Below are 26,375 nucleotides of genomic sequence, written 5' to 3'. Positions count from 1 at the left end.
AAAGAACATCAGCAGGATGCAAGCTTATCCCGGTCCATCAGATATGTTACAGCTTGCTTCCAGAAATGTGTACCCGGCTTACTGCATTTCATGCCCTGAGAGGATGTGACTCGGTATCAGCATTCTTCGGCTAACGTAAAAAGAAAGCATGGAAAGCTATGAAGACACTGCAACTTCAGAATAATGGTCCACACCTCGAAGTCCTCGCCACTGACGAGCTCCAGGAGGCAGTGGCTGCTTCAAGACATTTAGTCAGTGCCATGTATGATTCTCAAGGGAAATATATGGATGCACACACAAATTTGAATGATCTTCGGGAGAAACTCGCAGCGACCAAAGATGTCCCAGTGCATAAGTTGCCTCCGTCCGAACCAGCTTTTCTCGAACATGTGAAGAGATCCGCTCACCAAACCCGAGTATGGATGAATGCCCACCTGGCAAATCCAGAAATTCCCACACCAGAGGGTCGTGGATGGTACAGAGGAGAAGGTGTGCTGCATCCGACATTGTTTGATGGACCCACATCAGCGGAGATGTTAGATGGTCTTGTGTGTTCATGCCGTCATGGTGAACCATGTACCAACAGCTGCAGCTGCTCACAAGACAGTTTGCCTTGCACTAACGAGTACATGTGTGCCACCAGTGACAGGCAGTGTGGCAACGAACTGTCACATGGTGACCAAAATGACACGGACAGTGATGGTTGAACATATCGAGGACACTCGCTCAAAATATATGTTTTAGTTCATTTGTCGTGGAACAATGTGTATTGGTGTAACATATAGTTATCACATCACTTGTGCAAACTTCAGTCACTACATCGTATAATTTGCTAGTAGAAATTTATTTCAAAATATTCTCATTATATTGATATGGTAAACTGAACACATAAAATAAAGAAAAAAATATGACAATTGGCAGATGTTTGTTTCTGTAGTTGATGATTTCCGAAATTAGCAGTCCAGAAATTATGTCTTTTTTCTATTAAAAGCACTCAAATGTACATATATTTATGTATAAGTATTCTATTAAGTAACTAGTAGTATTCCCCTGTTCATTCTGCACATTTCAATACCAATCATGTAAAAATAGGGCGCATTGCTTTGTAGTTATGGCGAATTCACTGATTTTCGGAAATGGTCAAGATTTTCTAAAGGGGGTATGCTTCAGGTGTGAATATTTCATGGGCCGCACACCAAAAAATGAGGACAACAGGGCAAAACGAGTTACTGAGATCCCCCATCTTTCATATGAGACCTCTTGTAGCTTTGTGTCAAGCCAGTTGATTAAGTACCAAAAAATCTGACCTATACTGCTGGCCTAATATGTGGGTTTCAATATATGGAATGGAGTCCTCCCAAGGCAGGCTCAAAGTATCCACCTTCATTTCAGTAAGGGGGTCACGATTCATGAATCAAGCTGAGAAGTTTTCTGTTCTCAAAGTTTTGTGCCGAGGGCTCTCTTCAGGATCGTCACTGAGCCCTTGACAGCTTCCAACTTTAGTTCATTTGTAATAATATTCTCACGGATGGTTTTTAGCTCACCTGTAAAGTATTTCCAGGGAGCTTATGGGAGGGTGCGTCATCCGTCCGTCCGTCTGTACACAAATACGTGAACCTTCTTCTCAGAAACTACACATACGATGTCAATGAAATTTGACCACAACCTTCATCATCCGTGATTGCATTTTTAAAAAATAGGAGGTCTGAAGGGGTTTATGGGGGGTGGGGGTGGGGGGAAGTGGGTTTCCTCCTCAAAGAGGTATTTGCTTTCGTCTCAAACGATACACACAATTCCGATGAAACTTCACGACAACCTTCATCACCAATGACGTACCAAAGTTTGTTCATGACATTAGAAAAATCTGGCTCCAAGGGGATTTAAGGGGGGTTGCCCCCCAAAATATGTATTTGCTTTCTTCACCAAAACTACACATGCAATTCCAATGTTACTTCACCACCATCATCACCACCCGTGATGTACCAAAGTTTGTTTACGACATTAAAATAAATTGGTGTCTTAGGGGTTCTACAGGGGAGTTTCCCCCCAAAATATGTATTTCCTTTCTTTTCTGAAACCACACAAACAATGTCGATGAAACTTGACCACACCCTTTATCACCCGTGATGTACCAAGGTTTGTTCATGGCATTAAAAAGTAAATCCATCGGTATTTACTTTCTTCTCCATTATATATTCTGTGGGTTATCCATGCCTACCAGTGGTTTCCTGGTTATCTTATCCAGCCACTACCAGGTGAGCACCCAGGGGTACTGCCCCTGTATTTAATATATCTGTGAGGTTCTTTGTCATCATTCCTGTAGGTCCAGCTACCACTAGTACAACTTTGGCATTCTTCAGCTTCCAGGATCTTCTCACTTCATTCTTGAGGTCTTGGTGTTTGGTCATTTTCTTGATTTCTGCATCGTTTTTTCCAAAATCACTGCTATTAACACCCCAATAAGCAGTGCCGAAGTATGATATAAGCAACTTCTCTTTTTTTTATTCTTCAACTTCTCTATAATAAGCAACTTCTCTTTTCTTTTTTTGTGCCTAAGTATGATATGTGGTCACATCGCTCTTATTTGTTTTTGATGTTCACGCGCGATGGGATCATTAGTTCGTACGTGAGCGGTTGGTACTTCCATGTTTTCAGTAATTACTTTTTGTTCATGTTCCCACAAATTTTCTAGAACTGGAACATCAAAGTTTTTGCAGATGTGCCAGCAGATTACTTTACAAACACTATTGTGTCGTTGCGTGCAGCTGTTCTGACATGAGTTTGTTTTTGTGTATGTGTTCGGTCATTAAGTATAACATATCATTCTCTTTACTAACCCCACCTCCACCACTCACCTTTCTCTCTTCTTTTTTTTTCATACTCCTCTCTCTCCCTCCCTCCTCTCTCAACCCCCCCAATCAGCTAAGCAATGGATTGTATTTGCTAGTATTTAATATAACAAGCTCAACCCTTCATGTTCTCTTGACTCATGCATTCTCACATGTAAATGCTGCATGATTATTTAATCATGTGAAAGCATCATCAGCTTTCCACATCCATATGCACAGGTCTTGAAAGAAGCATCTAGCTGCTCGGATAACACTTATGACAATAGGTGGTGAAGATCCGGGCATGTTGGACCTCCATGGGAATGGTCAAAAGCCTTCGATGTCATACCTATAATGGGATTTTCTTATCTCTGGTGCTCACTTGCCAGCCAAGGTTACCATGCTCACCTGTATGCCCAAATGTGTGTGCTCGCGTGTCACTTTGACTCATCTAGCAAGAAAAATAATTCCTGTTTGTTTCTTCTTCTGTCATATTTAAGAGGTACTTTGGCTTTATACTGCTAGCAAGCATATGACCTTCCGTTATGTTAAAATGCTGGGATGAAATGAGAGCACAGGCTCAATGGACTGAACGGCCATTTCCTCTCTTACGATCTTTGTATTTTTGCAACGAAGACCCATGTAGGATAAGACATAATGATGAAGGATATCATGTTTAATCAGTGAAAATTTCCTTCTTCCCATCAAAAGACCTCTTCTATTTTCTTCATGATAGGTTTGAGTTGTTTGTCAAGAGCTTGAATTTCCTTATTTCGATCATAATGTGCAAGTGATGAAAGTCACAGCAATTGATGAAATTAAGTAACACTTGACTGTCTCTTGTTCACTGATTGCAAAGCAGTCAGCAACCTTCTGAAATTTTGATAAATATTCCTTTGATAAAAAGAAAAACCTGAGTTTGAATTATTTTATTTTATTTTCACTGTTCATGTCTTGTTTATTTGTTTAAAAAATTTGAACCCAGGTTTAAAATTTTTATTTATTCATTAGTACTCGCTAAATTTCTAACAAGTTTATTTCTTTCAGAAATTTGTATCTTTACTTCTGCCACCGAAGGTGGATGGAGGTTATGTTTTCACCCATCTGTGTCTGTTTGTTTGTCTGTGAGCAGGACACCGAAATGTTTTGGACGGATTTGGACAAAATTTGGTGGACAGGTTTGATGTGGGACAAGGACGAATTCATTAGATTTTTGGTGAAGGTCAGGAACCAGATCCAGATACTATAATTTTTTAAGTGATTTTTTTTTCTCATTGCGGGATCGGGCTAAAAACTGTATATTGCACGAAATCTCAAAAGGTTTTGGATGGATTTGGACAAACTTTGGTGGACAGGTTTGATGTGTGACAAGGACAAATTGACTCGATTTTGGTGAAGATCCAGATCCGGATCCAAGAATTTTTAAAGTTTCTCAAATAATTCTTCACCATTGAGAGATTGCGCCAAAAACGATATGTCGCATGATATTTCAAAAGGTTGTGGATGGATTATGACAAAACTTGGTGGATAAGTTGGTGGGGTGATAAGAACCAAGCTTATTCGATTTTGGTTCAGGTCAGCAGATCCGTGCTATCAGTGGAATGCAAAACGTAAACCGTTCAGCCTGGTGGAGGTATGCGCTCTACCGAGTGTCGTTCTAATTTTACTGCTGTTTCCATTATTGTCCTTTGTTTCTTCTGGGGACGTTTTATTTCCATTTATACACATGCCACCTTTTATAGTTCCAGACTATGCTTTGTGTTGTTTTTTAAATCGTAATCCACTGCATGAACAACATCAACAACGACACAACTTTTTTTGAACCAAGTGAAGCATGGACTGAATCCACTGGTTTCCTGCCTGCTTCTCTCAAACACAAACAGCACTTAGTGTTCAGCCATTTGGATTGTTGAAAAAGCTGTGGTTACTGCAACTCCCTCTTTCCACCACACCAGTTCAGCACTTTGAACCTGACCACAAAATCATAAGCAGCTTGTTACAAAGCATTGATAATAATCATAATAATATTTATAATAATTGTATTTATTTTTTTTGCCTTTTGCCAATATGTTATTGATCCTTTCCTATCATACATACATACTTTATTTATTTATTGTGTTATATATATTTATATATTGTGCAATATTCTTCAACCTCTCCCCCACCTTCATGTTTTTTTTGTCCTTACCCAGGCATTATTACAGGAAGAACATTCTTGTACGGGTTGATGGGCGGCGCTTGGTTTTCCAGTTTGGTAGCAAAGCCACGGGTTGGCAACCAACGCTTACTTAGTTCTGACCTTCTGATGTCTACTGCCCTGCCTACATATATGCAGGATGCGCCAAGATACATGTCAGCTGGTCTTTCATGGCCTAGTACACTCTTCAAGAAAGCTTATCTATCCATCTAAGACCATCCACGTATGAAAAGTCAGATGTACGAGATCTACCTTTTCCAGCCGAATCCTAGCCAAAGGTGGCTCTGGACAAGTGTTTGGACTTGATTACAAACCGATAAAGAACTATAAATGGTCATACAACTCATGACATAATGCTCAAGTTGATGGAGCAGAGATGGGGGATGAAACGCGATGGTACAGAGAGAAAGATAAACTCCAAATCTATAACAACAGGACCTCAACTGTATATTACCTGGGCCATGTCACTGAGCAAGTGCAGTTGTTTATTCTTTAATGTGCATATGTTGGTCAGTTGTTGTATCCACACATGGACCGCCGAAATCAAATTATCGTCTTATTTTCAACAAGATACGTACCAGAAGTTCTGAATCACTCCTTTGTGGAGTTATACATATTGCTGGTTAATTTGAAGTGAATATCTCCAGGTTTTATAAACTGTGACCTTCAGATCAAGTTCTGTTGCATTTTTATGAATGGGAAGGGAAATATTTTTAGATCCTCATGGAGGATCTCAAAGTCTTACTCACGTTGTTGTTCTTGTGGACTTTTTTGATTCACAGCCTACAGTTTTCATCGAAACTTCCTGAAACTTGGCGTATAGATATAAAAATACCCTGTCCAGACAGTAACCATCTCCAATTTTGAAAATTCCTCCTAGAAAAAAAGTTATGACGTCAAAATATCTCCGCTAATGGAAATCGCCTAAAAAATTATCTCTGAAACTAGGCAAGCTTTTTGAATTCTGTTTGCGGGAATCGAACGGGGCATTAGCAGAGATGAATTACCGTACATATGATACATCACTATGACGTCATATCAATTTTTATGACGTCATTCATATTTTTTGATATTTTTTGTTTCACAGCCTACAGTTTTCATCGAAACTTCCTGAAACTTGGCATATGTATATATATATATATATATATATATATATATATATATATATATATATATATATATATATATATATATATATGTATATATATATATATATATATATGTATATATATATATATATATATATATATATATATATATATATATATATATATATATATATATATATATATATATATATATATATATATATATATATATATATATATATATATATATATATATATATATATATATATATATATATATATATATATATATATATATATATATATATATATATATATATATATATATATATATATATATATATATATATATATATATATATATATATATGTATATATATATATATATATATATATATATATATATATATATATATATATATATATATATATATATATATATATATATATATATATATATATATATATATATATATATATATATATATATATATATATATATATATATATATATATATGTATATATATATATATGTATATATATATATATATATATATATATATATATATGTATATATATATATGTATATATATATATATGTATATATATATACATATATATATATATATATATGTATATATATATATATATATATATATATATGTATATATATATATATATATATATATATATATATCCTCTTCTTCTTCTTCTTCTTTCGGCGAGCTCGCGTGAGGGGTCGCCACAGCGGATCAACCGTCTCCATTTCGCTCTATCCTCTACATCTTCCATTGACACTCCAACCACCCACATGTCCGCCCTCACCGTATCCATGAACCTCTTCTTTGGCCTTCCTCTTCTCCTCCTGCCTGGCAGCTCCATCTTCAACATCCTTCTCCCGATATACTCCGTTTCCCTCCTGTGCACATGTCCAAACCATCTCAATCTCGCCTCTCTCACTTTGTCTCCAAACCGTCCCACCTGCACTGTCCCTCTAATATATTCATTCCTTATCCTGTCCATCCTCGTCACTCCCAACGAGAATCGCAGCATCTTTAACTCTGCCACCTCCAGCTCCGCTTCCTGTCTTTTTGTTCGCGCCACCGCCTCCAAACCATACAACATAGCTGGTCTCACTACCGTCTTATATACTTTCCCCTTCACTCTTGCAGCTACCCTTCTGTCACAAATCACTCCTGCAACTCTTCTCCACCCACTCCATCCTGCCTGCACTCTCTTTTTCACTTCTCTCCAACACTCTCCGTTATTTTTGACAGTTGATCCCAAGTATTTAAACCCATCCACCTTCACCACCTCAACTCCTTGAAACTGCACCATACCACCACCCTCCCTCTCATTTACGCACATGTACTCCGTCTTACTCCGACTGACTATCATCCCCCTTCTCTCCAGTGCGTACCTCCACCTCTCAAGGCTCGATTCAGCCTGCTCCCTACTCTCCCTACAGATCATGATGTCATCCACGAACATCATAGTCCATGGAGACTCCAGTCTGATCTCGTCCGTCAACCTGTCCATCACCATTGCAAACAGGAAAGGGCTCAGAGTCGATCCTTGGTGCAATCCCTCTTTTACCTTAAACCGGTCCATCATTCCTACCGCACACCTCACCGCTGTCACACTGTCCTCATACATATCCTGCACGATCCTCACATACTTCTCCACCACTCCCGACTTCCTCATACAATACCACAACTCCTCTCTTGGCACCCTATCACAAGCTTTCTCTAAATCCACAAACACACAATGTAACTCCTTCTGGCCTTCCCTATACTTCTCCATCAACATTCTCAAAGCAAACATCGCATCAGTGGTGCTCTTTCCTGGCATAAACCCATATTGCTGCTCACAAATCATCACCTCTCCTCTCAACCTAGCTTCCACTTCTCTTTCCCACACCTTCATGGTGTGGCTTCACAACTTTATCCCTCTGTAATTTCCACAGATCTGCACATCACCCTTGTTCTTAAAAATCGGAACCAGTACACTTAATCTCCACTCCTCTGGCATCCTCTCACTTTCCAAGACTTTATTAAACGATCTGGTTAACAACCCCACTGCCATCTCTCCTAAGCACTTCCATGTCTCCACTGGTATACCATCTGGGCCAACCACCTTTCCACTCTTAATCCTCTTCATAGCAGTCCTCACTTCATCCTTACTGATCCACCCCACTTTAAGATTCACTATCTCCACCTCTTCCAACCTTCTCTCTCTCTCTCATTTTCTTCATTCATCAGCTCCTCAAAGTACTCCATCCACCTTCTCAACACACTCTCCTCGCTCGTCAGCACATTCCCATTTACGTCCTTTATCACCCGAACCTGCAGCACATCCTTCCCAGCTCGGTCCCTCTGTCTTGCCAATCGGTATAAATCCTTTTCCCCTTCTTTTGTATCCAACTTCTCATACAGCTCGTCATATGCCTTTTCCTTGGCCTTTGCCACCTCTCGTTTTGCCTTTCGCCGCCACTCCTTGTACTCCTGCATACTTTCTTCATCTCTCTGACTATTCCACTTCCTTTTCGCCAACCCCTTCTTCCTTATACTTTCCTGTACTTCCTCGTTCCACCACCAAGTATCCTTATCTTCCTGCCTCTGTCCAGATGTCACACCAAGTACCTTCCTAGCTATCTCCCTCACCACTTCTGCTGTAGTTGCCCAATCATCCCACCCATCTTTACCACCATCCAATGCCTGTCTCACCTCCTCCCTAAATTTCACGCAACAGTCTTCCTCCTTCAGCTTCCACCATCTGGTCCTTGGTTCAGCCCTCACTCTCTTCCTCAACCTCACCTCTAAAGTCATCCTACAGACCACCAATCGATGCTGTTGAGCTACACTCTCCCCTGCCACCACCTTACAGTCACTAATCTATTTCAGGTTGCATCTCCTACTTAAGATGTAATCCACCTGTGTGCACTTTCCTCCACTCTTGTATGTCACCCTGTGTTCCTCCTTCTTCTTGAAATACGTATTTACCACTGCCATTTCCATTCTTTTTGCAAACTCTACCACCATTTGCCCTTCCACATTTCTCTTGTTGAGACCGTACCTCCCCATCACCTCCTCATCCTCTTTATTCCCTTCCCCAACATGCCCATTGAAATCTGCTCCAATCACCACTCTTTCATCCTTGGATACACTCTCCACCACTTCATCTAACTCACTCCAGAAATCTTCTTTATATTCCATCTCACACCCCATATGTGGGGCATATGCACTGATGACATTCATCATCACCCCTTCAATTTCCAACTTCACACTGATCACTCGGTCAGACACTCTCCTCACCTCCAATACCCTCTTGACATAATCTTCCTTCAGGATTATCCTGACACCATTTCTCCTCCCATCCACACCATGATAGAACAGTTTGAAACCACCTCCAATGCTCCTAGATCTTACTCCCCATCCACTTGGTCTCTTGTACACACAGTATGTCCACCTTTCTTCTCTCCAACATATCACCAACTCTCGCCCTTTGCCAGTCATCGTCCCAACATTCAGAGTTATATATATATATATATATATATATATATATATATATATATATATATATATATATATATATATATATATATATATATATATATATATATATATATATATATATATATATATATATATATACCGTGCACAGACAGTAACCATTACCGATTTTGAAAATTCCTCCGTGAAAAAAAAGTTATGACGTCAAAATATCTCCGCTCATGGAAATCACCTAAAAAATTATCTCAAACGAGGCAAGCTTTTTGAATTCTGTTTGCGGGAATCGAACAGGGCATCAGCAGAGATGAATTTCCACACATATGATATATCACTATGACGTCATATCGATTTTTATGACGTCATTCCTATTTTTTGACATTTTTTGTTTCACAACCCAGAGTTTTCATCGGATCTTCGTGAAACTTGCCATGTATATGCAGAAAGCCCACGCGCAGGCAGTAACCATCTCCGATTTTGGAAATTCTTCCGAGAAAAAAAAGTTATGACGTCAAAATATCTCCGCTAATGGAAATCGCCTAAAAAATTATCTCAAACGAGGCAAGCTTTTTGAATTCTGTTTGCGGGAATCGGACAGGGCATCAGCAGAGATGAATTTCCACACATATGATACATCACTATGACGTGGTATCAATTTTTATGACGTCATTCCTATTTTTTGACATTTTTTGTTTCACAACCCAGAGTTTTCATCAGATCTTCGTGAAACTTGCCATGTATATGCAGAAAGCCCTCGCGCAGGCAGTAACCATCTCAGATTTTGGAAATTCTTCCTAGAAAAAAGTTGACGTCATAATATCGCCGCTAATGGAAATCGCCTTTTCCATTATCTCCGAAACTTGGCAAGCCGTTTGAATTTTGTTTGCGGGAATCAAGCCCAGAATTAGCACAGATAATTTATCGCAAACCTGATACATCACAATGACGTCATATTCGTTTTTTTGACGTCATGATTAAGAGGACGAGGATCTTAGCTCATTCGAGCTTGTTTTAATTGATGTTTGACATTTTAATCAGAATCTCATGTCATTCTTTCTTGCAACATTTTGCTTTTCTTTATGATCATCTCTTGTCGGCAGGCTGGATAGTTGGTATTCTTTTTATTTGTTCATATGAATGTCAGTTTGTATTTTGTGGTTTTGGTATTGAATCATGCCGACACTTTTGTGATGAACACTTGATTTCCAAACGTATTTATTAAAATTTGTTCGACCTGATTAACAAATAGTATGGAAAAATAAGGTTTTACAATCGCCAGATGATTGCAGACAAACTTTGTTGAAGGGTTCATCCACAGAATACGTGACTTTGTGGACAGTTTCTTTTGACACTCTACGCCCTCCTCCCCCCCACCCCCTCTTCTCCCCCATCACCGCATTCTCCAGAGAATGGATGGTGGTGCAGACTTCATGACTAGAGCAACTGAAATTAACCTGTGCTTTGAAGGGTGGTGCAAGGACCAGAGATTTGGGTTTGCGAATCTGTGCAAATCCTTTCATGGTCATTACATCCGCCACCGAAGGTGGGCAGAGGTTATGTTTTCACCTTTGTCTGTCTGTCTGTCTCTTTGTTACTTGCAAAATCAAAGATTCACAAGTACGGTATATTGTTTGTTTGTTTGTATGTCAATTGCCTACAGGTCACATTTTAAACCGATCTTCACAAAACTTTACGAAAAGGTTGAGTTGGTCATAAGCAAGAAGCCTAATGATTTTGAAGTCAAAAGGTCAACATGGGCCAAAGGTCAACATCTTTGTCGAATTTCTAAAATCCTCAATTTTCATCCCATTGACTTGAAATTTCAACAACATTTGCATATCGGGTCACTGAATGCAACCACCAATTATCATTGAGGTCTAGAAGTGAAAAGTTCAACATCGGCGAAATTTCTAAAATTGTCAATTTTCATCTGATCGACTTGAAATTTGAAGAGGAATTTCATATTTGGTCGTTGAATACAACCATCAGTTATTTTTAAGGTCAAACCCGCTCGAGAGATTTCACAAGTATGCTCTGCACGACCTCTTTCTTGTTTGTTTGTATGTTAATATCCTACAGGTCACATTTTTACTCTGATCTTCACGAAACTTCACCACCTGGTCAAGATAGTAACAAGCTGGAAGCCTATTGCTTTTAGAGGTGAAAAGGTCAACAACTTAGGTCAACTTTCTCAGATCCTCAGTTTTCATCCGATTGACTTGAAATTTGAAGGGGATTTGCAAATCAGGTCATTGAATTCCACCACCATTTATTGTAAGGTCAACTTTGTTTTTGCAAGTATCGTGCTCTGTAGACATTTTTCTTGTTTGTCTTTTTGTATGTCAACGGCCAAAAGGTAAAGTTATCTCAAAAATTTGTGGATGCATTCGGACAAAATTTGGTCAACAGGTTGGGTGTGTGATGACGATAAATTGATGAGATTTTGGTGAAGATCCAGATCCAGAAAGCAGAATTTTTTTAAAGTGATTCTTCACCATCGAGAGATTGGGCCAAAAATCATATATATCATGATATCTCAAAATATTTTGGAGAGCTTCGGACAAAACTTGGTAAATATGTTGAGAATGAGACAAGGACAAATTTATTAGATTTTGGTGAAGATCCGGGTCCAGATAGGAGAATTTTTAAATCTTTTAAGTGATTCTTCACAACTGAGAGATAGGGCCAAAAACGATATATAGCATGATATTTCAAAAACATGTGGATGAGTAATGACAAAAATTTGGTGGATGAGTAGGTTAGATGATAAGAACAAGCTGATTAGACTTTGGTTCAGGTCCGAATCCAGATCCAGCCTATCAGTGGGGTCCAAAACGTAAACTGTTCAGCTGAGTGCCGTTCTAGTTGCCAATGTTTCTGGACCATTGACCATGTGTTGGTACTTACCAAAAAGGGGGTGGCAAGGTTTGCGGTGGGCATTGAGGAAAGGGGCTAACAGGATGGGATGGCCTATAGATACGCACACTCGCCTCTGCGCTATCTCGCCTGGGTTTCAATATTGACCCAGCTATAAACTGTCATCCTGGTGTTTCGCAAGAAGAACAAGACCTCAATATGTGTGACGTCCATCAAAAGGACGTTCAACAGAGGACCTATCTGCAAAGACCCCACAATGTCCTTCACAAAGAGTAGGGAAACTATTTCCAGCACCCAAATCGTTTCTGAAAGATTGAGGCAAAATTCATAACTCAGTTGACCATTAAAGTATTAGTTCTTGTATTTTTTCTACTCCATATTTTAATACAAGATGGAGACTCAGGGAAGAACTACTGTACATGATGTCGTGAAAAAAAAAATAATGAAAAAGGCAACGAACTGGTAGTGGAGGCAATGAGATCATCGTAAGATACAATAAGCAGAGGAATGAAGGAATAGGATAAGAGCAGAGAGTGGAGAGGAAGAAAGAGTCACCTGCAGGAAAGATGGTTGGTTTCAGTTCGGTCGGATTAATGTGGGAAGAGAGGATTGTGGGTAGGGATGGGGGAATTGCCGGGGAGGGTGAGACTGAGGCCACCGAACTGTCTGCAATGTGAAAGCAACCAGCTTTGTGTGTTGGCCCCATTGCGGGAGAATCCATTAATTTTGAGAGCTTTGAAGTTCACATAATCCAGGAGAGACAAATGCGATGAAAGGGTGCCAGCTCATCCTGGAGAGTTGCACTATCATTGAACTACAGACAATGGTCTTGTAGGCTGAGTAGTTTTGGGGTTTTTTCAAGGAATTAATTGGAATGACAGAGGATGCGCAGATTGTGACTGGCTTTGGAGGCCAGCTTTGCCATTTGATCACTTCAGGAGAGGTCGTGGCTGATGGTGAGGCCGATAAGTTCAAGAGATTCAATATGTTACGGTGGCTGACCATGGAAATAGATCGATGGGTTCATTTGATGATCCTTCCGGAGAGACAGGGTGAGACTGTGAGATATTACCAGGATTAAAAGCCATGCTCCATTTATCACACTGGCATCTAATAAATTCAAGATCAACAGAGAATGACGCAGCTTCTTTCTGCTTGCCAACGCGATGGCATGCTCTATGAAATATTGTGCATACGCAAAAAGGACAAGAGGGTTTTCCAGATCATTGGAGAGGTCATCAATGTAGATGATGAACTAAACTGAACTCAAGACACTGCCATGGGGTACTTCAGCCTCATCTGGGGGAGGGGGATAAGAGGGTTCCCTCGATAGCAACATGTTTACTGCATGAGCGTCGGAAGTCAAAAATACAGGTAAGAATGCCTCTTTGTATGCCGCAGGCAGCGAGTTTGGCAAGCAGAGCACAATACCAGACTGTGTTTAATGCCTGATATGTATCGAGGGACATTGCCCTGACCTATTGTTTGAGATTCAGGTCCTCCATGCATTCTGAGAGGAGCATCAGCAGCATGTGCTGTGTTAAGTGACTGGGCAAGAATCTAAACTAATGGTCAGAGATAAGGCTGCTTGAAAATAGGAAAGACTTGACTTCAGCAGCAGCGATGGATTCCATGATTTTGGTAAAAATGGAAATAAACTTATTGGTTTGAGGTTGATATTATCCGGTTTCTCTACCGCCCAGGTAGATGGGAGGTGGCCAAAGGAGAAGGACGAATTGAAGTGCACTGTCAAAGGAGAAGCAACAGCCTAATCGTAGCAGACCAGGATTGGAGAACATGGGCACCGATTCCAACTGGAAGCAGTGTGGAGGCTGGACATAACTTTCTCTACCTTGTCTGGTGACAAGTACACAAAGTGCAGGAGATAGTGGCTATGAAGGGATAAGATGGGGACAGAGCAGGGTGGGTTTGGTGTGCGAGTTTTGGAGGAGAAGTTGAGACTTTCTCTCTTGTCTCGAGCAGTCTCTGCAGAGATGTCATTTGTGTTGAGGGAGAGGATAAAGGGGAAGCATTCACCAAAGCCATCTTGACAATTAAGGCACCACCATGACAGCGAGGAAGAAGAGTGATTGGACACTTCAGTTTTGATATTTGCAAGATTATGTTTTCTGGCTTGTCTCAAGATGAACACAGTTGTGAGCCTTAAGGAGTGACCTAAAGTTGCCCTGAGTCGGGTGTCTTTCCAACTTGTGGAATCAAATTGCTCAATCCGATCGTAACCGCCTCGCCACAGGATTCATTGTATCCGGGCCGAGAGCATGGCTGGGATAGCTGCAGATGGGATGGGATAAAACCGGTACATGAGAACGAAGAGGTTTTTGTGACGGTATTCCCAGGTGGAATCAACATCAGAAGGATTCAGTGGATAGGGCAGCCGAATCCTTTTGTGAGAGGGGAAATTGTAATCCATGTAAATTCCCAGTGTTGAAAAGTCCATTCGCAAATTGTTTCATTGAAAGTGGAACTATTTTCTCTGATGGATAAAAATTGTGAAAGATCTGTAATTACAAACATAAGCAATCGAAGGACCTCTGTCACGTAATGACTGATCCACGAGAACATATCAGGCCCAATACATTTTTGAAGTAACATGCTATATATCATTTTTAGCCCTATCTCTCAACGGTAAAGAATCACTTTCGAAATTAAATAATATTCGGATCCAGACCTGGATTCGGATCTTCACCAAAATCGAATCAATTCTTCCTTATCACACACCCAACTTGTTCACCAAGTTTCATCAGAATCCGTCCTCAACTTTTTGAGATATCGTGCTATTTATTGGTTTAGCACGATCACTCAGCGGTGAAGAATTGCTGAAAAAATTACAGTCGTCGGATCAGAATTCGGATCTTCATCAAAATCGAATCAGTTCGTCCTTGTCACACACCAAAATGGTCCACAAAATCTCATCCGTATCTATCAACAACATTTTGAGATATCCTGCACACAAATAAACAAACACACAGATGAAAAAATCACTCGTCGTGACAACTTGGCAAAATAGCACAAAGTAGAATGGCACTCGGTAGAGTGCATACCTTTGTCAGGTGGAATGGTTCACGTTTTGTATCCCACTGATGGGCTGGAGCCAAACCCAAATCCAATCCGCTTGTTCTTGTCGTCTATTCTACTCATCCACCTTGTTTTGTCATAACTCGTCCACAACTTTTTGAGGTAAAGTGATATATTTAGTTTTTGGCCCTATTGATCAATTTTACAAATTAAGCCTGTGTTGACCTTTTGACCTTAAAATTTATTGGCAGTTGAATTTAGCGACCTGATATGAAAATGCTCTTCAAATTTCAAGTCAATCAGATGAAAATTGAGGATTTTGGAAATCTGGCTTGTGTTGACCTTTGGCCCATGTTGACCTTTTGGTCTGTGGTAACCAAAAAATAATAGGTGGTTGAATAAAGTGGCCTATGAGCCTGGTGTGGCTCAGTGGTTAAGGAGGTGGCTTGGGATCCTTAGGATCCTGAGTTCGAGCCCCACTGGCTGCCGAGTTAGCATCAGGGGGGTTGACTCAGCCTGTCATCCTTCTGAAGGTCAGCGAAATGAGCACCAGTATACTGGTGATTATCCCTGCAGGGTTTAAGGTGACAAAAGGGTTGGTGTCAGGAACGGCATCCGGCCATAAAAACATTGCCACAAGAAAGGGTACCATGATTGGAGCCCGCAAAAAGCTAACCCCTGCTCAGGGATAAAGGCTTTCGAATGGTGCGATGATGGTTGAATAAAGTGACCTGATATGTAAATCTTTTTGAAATTTCAACTCAATCGTATGAAAATTGAGGATTTAGAAAATTTGGCCCAAATTGGCCTTTTTTTTGACCTTTTGGCCTATGTTACCTCAAAATTAATAGATATTTGAATTCAGCGACCTGACATGAAAATGCTCTTCAAATTTCAAGTCAATCGGATGAAAATTGAAGATTTTAGAAAACTTGGAGCAAATTGGCCTATGTCGACCTTTTGGACTAAGTTTACCTCAAAATTAGTAGGTGGTTGAATTCAGTGACCTGATTTGCAAATGCTCCTCAAATTTCAAGTTAATTGGATCAAAATTGAGGATTTTAGAAACTTGGCCTATGTTGACCTTTTGGTCTGTTTTGACCTCAAAATGAATAGGTAGTTGAGTTCAGCGACCTCATATACAAACCGTCTTCAAATTTCAAATCAATCGGATGAAATTTGAGGATTTCAGAAAATTTGGCCCAAATGGGCCTTTTGGCCCATGGTTGATCTCTATATTAATAAGTGGTTGAATTTAGCGACCTGTTTTACAAATGGTCTTCAAATTTCAAGTCAATCGGATGAAATTGACAATTTTCGAAATAATTTAAAAAATTTGGCCTATTTTGGGTTGACCTGATGGCCTATGTTGACCTTTTGACCTAATGATGACCTCAAAAGTTACAGGTGGTTGAATTTACTGATGTGATGTGCAAATCCTGTTCAAATTTCAAGTCAATCGGATGAAACGTGAGGATTTTAGAAAATTTTGGGTATGTCCCCGAGCTTGGGTATGTAACGAGGAAGAATTGATTCGACTTTGATGGAGAACCGAATCCGAATCTGGATCCGAGAATTTTTAAAGTGATTCTTCACCATTGAGAGATAGAACCAAAAACGATATATCGCACGATATCTCAAAAAGTTATGGACGGATTGGGACGAAACTTGGTGGATGAGAATGTGAAGTGACACGAACAAGCTGATTACATTTTAGTTCAGGTCCGAATCCAGATCCGGTCAATCAGTGGGATACAAAACATAAACTAATCAGCCTGGTGGAGGTATGCACTCTACCGAGTGCCCTTCTAGTTAAACTCTGTTTCATCATTAGTGTAATGGGGAATTTTGTTTTGAGAAAAATGAACCCTCTGTTGTCTCTTCGATGTCGTTTTTCATTGACACTTTTAACACAGATAGTGTTGGAAATCAAATCCATTAATAAGGGGCTCAACGACGGGAGGACATGGACATTTAGATAGTGTAATGTCTACAAATAGACTTTATGTCCCCATACCCCCCATTTAATTTATTGTGGCAAGGGTCGGCATCAGCGGTGTCACTATACCGGGCGTGAAATTTTCCATAACTGAGAATTTGACATGGAAAGGTCGCTCCTCCATCACAGGGTGCTGCAGAAGCACATGCCTTAATCAGAGCAAGAACACTGAATTTGCCCAGGGTGCAGGCACACAATGGCCTACTATTTTTGAAAATTACTTTAAAATACCTGTATAACCTCCACAAAAGCGAATGCCTGCATAGGGGACAGCCGGCTTCACCCCCCCTCCCCCATTTCGAAGGAATGCACCAAGATAACAGTTCCTAATTGTGCTAGGTATCAAATGCAGACTAGATAACTGAAAGGCTCACAACCACTTTTAGATAACCAGATAAACAAACAATATGGAAGGGATCCACAATATTCTTCTATCTGCTGTTCTGTGGCCTCTCTATGGTAAATATAGTCACCTTTGTGCCAAGGCACCCTCACCCGTCCACCCTTCCCCTCCTCTCCTCCCTCCCAGTGGAAAGTATCCCATGGCGGTTTATTACTGGACCGAAAACTGTATCTGTCTAAAAAAGGAAATTGTCCATGAGGACAACTGCGTATTAGCTCATGCCCAGCTACCCTTCATCCTGCTGCTTTGTCTTTGTTTTTGTTTCGCCCTCTCTCACCTTTATTCCCTCCCACATCTTTGCAATGTTTCCACATACAAGGTATCCATGCACCTCTGAAATCCTCTCTCACAATCCTATTACCACTCATGCCCCCAAAGAAATTTACCCCTGTGGTGTAGATGGCCCGTGAGGGTTGTGAGGAGGGAGAAAGGGAGGTGGGAGAAACAGACCCGAGGGGAGAGAGAGAGAGCATGGGGAGGAGGGTGGGGGTATAAAATTCCCAGTTGGAATTTTTGAAGAGTATTGGCCGAGGGTCCATCGGGAGAGAAAGAGAGGAGAAAAGAGACTGAGGTGAGAACAAGCAAAGGACCACACGAGCGGTGCGCACAGGTTGTTCCGGCATTCTCGGTACAGATCAAATTATTTCTATATTAATAAGTCTTTTGCCAAACCACGTGTGCATTTTACATGGATGCAATGCAATGGGATGTAATTGTGACATCATAATCAGTGGATGTGTTTGCAGTGATGACAAATTGGTTTAAAAAAAATAAAAATTCTTACGGCGATCGAGGCTCATGGAAAGTGATTTTGTAATATGGAGAAGAGTAATTGCTTTGGCAAAATAAAACTCCAAATCGTTAAGTTTTTTTTGTCACGTACATTATGATTTTTATTTTTTTAATGCAGAAAGTACGTGTGTTTAAGGGTGCAGTGACGCAACTGCTGTTAATCCGTATCTCCCATTGCTGGTGAAGTGCCAAAATTGCCAAAATTGCCAAAATGGTGAAGAATGCTGAAAACCGTTAGACATTGAATTTCAAAAAGTTTTTCATCGATAGGAATGTTGGCATTTTGAAATAATTTGAGGAAAGAAAAAAAATAATGTATGATCGTGAGATTGAGCGAAGGTTCAGCGATTGAGAGAAACTCGTGGTGAAGAGTGGAGAAGTGCTGTTAGCGAGTGAAATGGAGAGCAGGATGAGATGAGGCTGGACATATCTAGCCGGGTATTAATAGAGACGGATCAGTCCATAGATAGCGAGGAGGGTTGAACGAGTTTGGCAGATGTTCATGATACTTCAAAGACAAGAATAGACAATTTGATTTAAACAATAGTCAGTTTAATGATCTTCATCAACTTACAGGAATCTTAACCACATGTTTTTTCTATCTTGAAAGCAACTCCAGATTGCTCTTTGTTTATACCTTCTGGTGGGGGTTTTTTTTTTTTTAAAGGATGTGGTTAATATTTTATAGCTCGTCATCATATTTGATAGTTAAATATGGTTTTTTTTTTTCCGCGAGTAAATACCCGTTCTCTCCGGTAATGTGACTCCGTGAATAAAGAGGCTGATGTGTACAATAAAGTAAATTTTTGTGAGATTCGGGTAAGTTTTGTTGAAAAAAAAATTGCACTTAAAGTCAGGATTTCTTAATCGATCACGATGCTTTGTATACTTGTTGCTTCGCTGACTGGTTTAATCAAAAGGCAGCGTATTGTACGTCACAAACATATCAAGGGAGGCGTGAAGTGCCCGCCCCTTTATTTGGGACGGTTTCTCTGTATGCAACTTTAACACGGGGACCGAAAATTCGTTTCTCGGCTTCTACGAGATGAAATTGGCTGCAAATTTCAGAAGTAACTCCTTTGTACGTGGAGGTAATATGTTCCAAATTTCAGCAACGTTCATTTCCGCATTCTTGATTTTTTAACGAAAACCCTTGAAATTCACGTTGGTGTCTGTTAGTCTAACCATCCGTCCGTCCGTCCGCCTACAATGTGTTTTTTTTTTTAATACACTGTCAAGGCTCCTATGAGAGCGAACACACAGAACAATCAACAAGGGGAGCAGGAGATAAGATGAGAGGGGGGGAGGGTGAGAGAGGGAAGGACAAAACAGTGTGGAACAGACATGAGGAGATCTGTGAAAAGGAGAGGGATGGGGTGGGGGTACATGGGGTAAATAATATGGAATAGGCAAAGCCTAGAAGCGAACGTAGAATTCTTCTTACATTCACTTCTTAAATATATCAAATTAAAGTCTTTTTGCTATGAAAAAATAAATATTACCTTAACATTGCCTTCACAAAAACTACACCGCTGAGAACAGGATCTCATCTGCAAAAATAAATATTACCTTAACATTACCTTCACAACAACTACAGCGCCGAGAACAGGATCTCATCTGAAAAAAAAATTTCCTCAACATTACCTTCACAGCGACAACTACACCGCCTAGAACAGGATCTCATCTAAAAATATAAATATTACCTCAACATTACCTTCACAACAACAACTACACCACCGAGAACAGGGTTTCATCTAAAAAAAAATTAACATTACCTCAACATTACCTTCACAACAACAACTACACCACCTAGAACAGGATCTCATCTATCTATAATTCCAGCAATCTGTGTGTGTGTGTGTGTGTGTATATGTGTATGTGTATGTGTATGTGTATGTGTATGTGTATGTGTATGTGTATGTGTATGTGTATGTGTATGTGTATGTGTATGTGTATGTGTATGTGTATGTGTATGTGTATGTGTATGTGTATGTGTATGTGTATGTGTATGTGTATGTGTGTGTGTGTGTGTATGTGTGTGTGTGTGTGTGTGTGTGTGTGTGTGAGACCGCTGTTTCTCAACAACCTCTGGTCCGATTTGTACTGATTTGTAATGTACTGAAATGGAAGATGCTTAGCAGGCAGACACGAGCGGGAGGACAGTCGAGCCGGGCTGTGTTGTACAAGTGCGAGCGCGGACGTACTCTGCCCGGCGGCTCTCCTTTATTCCGTATGCACACGCACGAGCCGCATTCGACTACTGCATTCCTACGACGCCTCAGGCGGCGCGCACACCTTATATCCCTCGCAGATACGATGACCACTCCGACCACTCCCACACCACCACGCCCTTCCCTGTAGGCCCGCAGACTCCACCACACTCCTCCCCCATAAAACCATGATTATTAAATGATCACCATTATTAGAAGCATAAAGACACGAAGGACTTCAGCATAATAATCATGAAAATAAAATGCAAACAGCGAAGTATAACAGCACACCACATCATATAATGCGTGAAAGCGAGTTAATGGGGCTCCCAAACTCTGGCCGTGTTATCGATATGAAGCAGCAAGATGAAAAAAAAAAACACAGCAGCCCTACCCAGCGGAAACGCCCCCAGGCGGCTCATGCTGACATGGCCCTCGCCGAGGTCGTGGCGATCTTTCGAGCCAACCTCCCCCGGCACCATCAAACGCCTCCGGTCCACTCCCCCCAGGCAGACCCGACGTAGATAAACATTCCGAGGCCGGAAGCCCGCTGTCTGGAAGCCGTGGCGCCAGCGGCAGCCCTGATCGACCTTGGCCGGGGGCACTGAACAGCGCCGCTGGCTGCACGCACTTAATGCTCCAAAACAACTCACGCACCACAATCAGTTGAGACGCCAACGCCCGTCTAAACGGCCTTGAGCCAACACAGAGAGCTGCGCTCGCAACCAGAGGTGGGGGTAACGCCGACCAGGGCACCAGTCTTGGTTCCGAGTCGACCTCCGAGACCCACACGGCAGCTAGACGGGAGCAACTCCATTTAAACCACACTGCAATCATAGGCTCGTTATAAATCACTACGAACATCACTCGAAGCATTGCAAACTCACTTTTCCATACAGCGCGGTCTTTTGATAAACCCCCAGCACATGACAAAGCAACTACCTGCAGCCTGGGGCAACTGGAGGCCAATAAACCTTCTTTATTCGCCCCCACATCACATTGATCATAATACCAACTCCATTGACTGATCTCCGCCAAATCCACTTTCACAGGAGAACTGCTGGCAGTTATTTCAACAACGTTAAACTGCATCACTAGAGCAAGGAAAAACACATATGCCATGAACAACAACCCACAACCCACATCACGAGTCCGTTTCTTGGTTGTCGACTTGATGTTGCGACTCGCGACTCCCTTTAACGCCACGGGCTCACCGCCACCTGTTGAAGCTGCCTGAACAACACCGACGCGCATTGCCTCACGAACACTGCCGAAGCGCGGGAACTCATCGCGAGCGAAGCGCGGGAACTCATCGCGAGAGCTGATACGGCTCTCGCCGCTCCCGAACCGCACATCACCGCCGCAGGCAGCAACGAACGGTCGCTCCCGCTGCATCGACGCGGCCCCCGCCGCCAGAGCCTCGCCCACGGTACTCGACGAAGGTCTCGAAGAGAGCACTGGCACATCTGGAGGTACGAACCGGAGATCCAGTCCGAGGTGCGCCAGCCCGTTCCGACCCAAAAGGGTCCGGCTCGCCGGGTCCGGCTCCTGCTCCGGCTCGCCGGCATCGTCATGCCCCGGTTGCAGGCCGATCTCCAGGTCACTGGGGTCCTGCTGCGGTGCCCCTTCGCTCCCGGTGCGACCGTGCTGCGGTGCCCCTTCGCTCCTGGTGCGACCGTGCTGCGGTGCGCGCCCTCGTCTCGCACCGCTAGGCGCGCGAGCACCCTGCGGCACTTGTGCCATCGCGCGGACTCCGGGCTGCGCGACCTGCGGCACTTGTGCGGTCACCGCATGGACCTCGGGATGAGCCGCCATGCCCCAGCTAGAGCTACTCATTACGTCCTGGCCAGCACTGGCGCGGACATCCGTGAGTGTCTGCTCGACAGATGAAGCAGTCGCGACCGCCGAGTCGAATGTGATGTCGGTCAACCGTAGGATGGCTGCTCACAGACCAGAAATAAAACGATCTCTGAGCCGTGCCGGATGCTCCTCTGTCGTGAATTTGCACGGCACAGCCGAATGCGATGCGCGGGCAGCACGAGTGGACTCAATTCGACACCCGATCCGTGCCTCGATCACTTCAACCTCCCCTGCCACTGATCTTGTCATCTCCGGATCAATTGGAAGCAGGTTTTGACCCGGGACGGAAGGATCGCTTCGCACACCGCCATCTATGACTGTAACGATGGGCGATGACCCTCGGCCCACACACCGTAGACGACCTCGAGTGCTCAGACCACCGTCCGAGTGATTGCATTGCAACGCTCGCCCACGACCCGCGCCGCAGACCGTGCGCATGGCCGTGCGTGCCTGGCCCCTCGCGATGACCCCCAGACCATCTGCTGTGCCCCGACCATCGAGACCTCGGACATTCTCCAGAGCTTGCGCGACGTTCCACACCGCGTTCGAGCCGAAACACGTGTCCTCGACAAAACGAACAGTGAGCGCGGCCATTGCCCACTCGACGTGGCCGAAGTCGATTCCGACGAAGGCGGGCACGCGTACGTTTGCCGTGCACCGACCCTCTGCCATGCTCGTGCTGGCGAGACCTTTGGCTCCGTAGCTTGGAACCGCACGGGTCATTTGCCGCCCTGCACACGCCAATCCGAAGATCCTCGTTGCCAACTGTAATGTACTGAAATGGAAGATGCTTAGCAGGCAGACACGAGCGGGAGGACAGTCGAGCCGGGCTGTGTTGTACAAGTGCGAGCGCGGGCGTACTCTGCCCGGCGGCTCTCCTTTATTCCGTATGCACACGCACGAGCCGCATTCGACTACTGCATTCCTACGACGCCTCAGGCGGCGCGCACACCTTATATCCCTCGCAGATACGATGACCACTCCGACCACTCCCACACCACCACGCCCTTCCCCGTAGGCCCGCAGACTCCACCACAGCTGAGAACAGGATCTCATCTGCAAAAATAAATATTATCTTAACATTACCTTCACAACAACTACAGCGCCGAGAACAGGATCTCATCTGAAAAAAAAAATTCCTCAACATTACCTTCACAGCGACAACTACACCGCCTAGAACAGGATCTCATCTAAAAATATAAATATTACCTCAACATTACCTTCACAACAACAACTACACCACCGAGAACAGGGTTTCATCTAAAAAAAAATTAACATTACCTCAACATTACCTTCACAACAACAACTACACCACCTAGAACAGGATCTCATCTATCTATAATTCCAGCAATCTCTGTGTGTGTGTGTGTGTGTGTGTCTGTGTGTGTCTGTGTGTGTCTGTGTGTGTCTGTGTGTGTCTGTGTGTGTCTGTGTGTGTCTGTGTGTGTCTGTGTGTGTCTGTGTGTGTCTGTGTGTGTCTGTGTGGTGTGTGTGTGTGTGTGTGTGACCGCTGTTTCTCAACAACCTCTGGTCCGATTTAATTGAAACTAGCCAGATATATTGCTGGGGACCTGAGGATGTGCCTTTTCAAGGTTTGATATTAATCGGACAAGTGCTTCCCAAGTTATGGTCATTTATTTACCAAACCAATGGGAAGACACGTTGTTGCGTGGGCATGGCCGATGGGGAAGGGAAGCACAGCCACGTTCCCCATTACGGGTTACAACGTACGGGCTTCCGGAGAGTGATGACTTCGTTTATTCTTATAATTTCTCGATTTCTTATGCGCATTTACAGATAAACACAATGGCCCAACTTATGATCGTTTTCATATTAGACGGTGTATAAATTTCGGGAACATCAGAGTGCTGGTATGCTCCGAACCAGGAAGTAAATTTTTTCTCTCTCTCTTCTCTTCTCTTTTTGTTTTTCCTTGCCACGACATTGCGAAAAGGTAAAATACGTTGGCGCTAATTGAATAATTGGGTATTAAAACTAAATTGCGAATAATGGTAACTGCAAATAATATCGAACTTCCGGGTCACGCACGTACGGGCACGCGAGAGCGAAGAAACGGCCTGTGTGGTTTATTTATTTATTATTATTATTATTTTTTTTTTTTTTTACGGGCACGTACTAGTCTAAAAAAATTAACATTACCTCAACATTGCTTTCACAACGACAACTACACCGCCTAGAACAGGATCTCATCTAAAAAAATTAACATTACCTCAACATTACCTTCACAACGACAACTACACCACCGAGAACAGGATCTCATCTAAAAAAATTAACATTACCTCAACATTACCTTCACAACAACTACACCGCCAAGAACAGGATCTCATCTGAAAAAAAAAATCCTCAACATTACCTTACAACGACAACTACACCACCCAGAACAGGATCTCATCTAAAAAAAATATATATTACCTTAACATTACCTTCACAACAACAACTACACCACCTAGAACAGGGTCTCATCAAAAAAAACTTAACATTACCTCAACATTACCTTCACAACAACAACTACACCACCTAGAACAGGATCTCATCTAAAAAAATTAACATTACCTCAACATTACTTTCACAACAACGACACCGCCGAGAACAGGATCTCATCTAAAAAAATTAACATTTCCTCAACATTACCTTCACAACAACTACACCGCCAAGAACAGGATCTCATCTGAAAAAAAAAATCCTCAACATTACCTTCACAACAACAACTACACTGCCTAGAACAGGATCTCATACAAAAAAAATAAATATTACCTCAACATTATACTTCAACATTACCTTCACAACAACAACTACACTGCCTCGAACAGGATCTCATCTGAAAAAAAAAAAATCCTCACCATTACCTTCACAACGACAACTACACCGCCTAGAACAGGATCTCATCTAAAAAAATTAATATTACCTCAACATTATACCTCAACATTAACTTCACAACAACAACTACACCGCCGAGAACAGGATATCATCTGAAAAAAAAATTCCTCACCATTACCTTCACAACGACAACTACACCGCCTAGAACAGGATCTCATCTAAAAAAATTAATATTACCTCAACATTACCTTCACAACAACAACTACAGCGCCTAGAACAGGATCTCATCTAAAAAAATTAATATTACCTCGAGAACATTGTACTTGACGGTACTTCTACATATAGACGGTCCCCTGTGCCAGTGCGCATGTGCAGCCTGAGCCGGAGCCAGAGATGTTGTGGGTGTTTCAACCTGTTCAATACTTGTTTGATTATTGTCGTTCCATGCTAATAAAGTGGTCGAAGAAATTGAACTCTGTTCTTATTTATAATCAAACAAGTATTGAACAGGTTGAAACGCCCACAATATCTCTGGCTCCGGCTCAGGCTGCACATGCGCACTGGCACAGGGGACCGTCTATATGTAGAAGTACCGGAAAGTACAATGTTCTCTAACTTCAACATTACCTTCACAACAACAACTACACCGCCTAGAACAGGATCTCATGTAAAAAAATAAATATTACCTCAACATTACCTTCACAACAACAACTACACCGCCTTGAATAGGATCTTAT

At 42.1% G+C, this 26,375-nt stretch overlaps 2 protein-coding genes across 3 annotated transcripts in view; both read left to right on the top strand.

Moving 5' to 3' along the window:
• LOC147030678 (ETS-related transcription factor Elf-2-like) overlaps nt 1-5,694 on the top strand; it is a 30,765-nt gene extending 25,071 nt beyond the window's left edge. Inside the window, exon 6 of the mRNA XM_085874951.1 lies at nt 5,021-5,694. Within this exon, the coding sequence (XP_085731077.1) occupies nt 5,021-5,120 (100 nt within the window). The 3' untranslated portion in view covers nt 5,121-5,694. The remainder of the gene's footprint in view (nt 1-5,020) is intronic.
• A 12,709-nt stretch (nt 5,695-18,403) lies between these two features.
• MYBPC1 (myosin binding protein C1) overlaps nt 18,404-26,375 on the top strand; it is a 60,095-nt gene continuing 52,123 nt past the window's right edge. For both annotated transcript variants that reach the window (XM_085874946.1, XM_085874947.1), the window contains exon 1: nt 18,404-18,509. The gene's annotated coding sequence lies outside the window, so the exon portion shown is untranslated. The remainder of the gene's footprint in view (nt 18,510-26,375) is intronic.

The sequence above is a fragment of the Eptatretus burgeri genome, chromosome 3 (assembly GCF_056783735.1).
Source record: "Eptatretus burgeri isolate ZD-2024b chromosome 3, Ebu_testis_v1, whole genome shotgun sequence".
NCBI lineage: Eukaryota > Metazoa > Chordata > Myxini > Myxiniformes > Myxinidae > Eptatretus > Eptatretus burgeri.
This window is presented reverse-complemented; position numbering and strand designations above follow the sequence as displayed.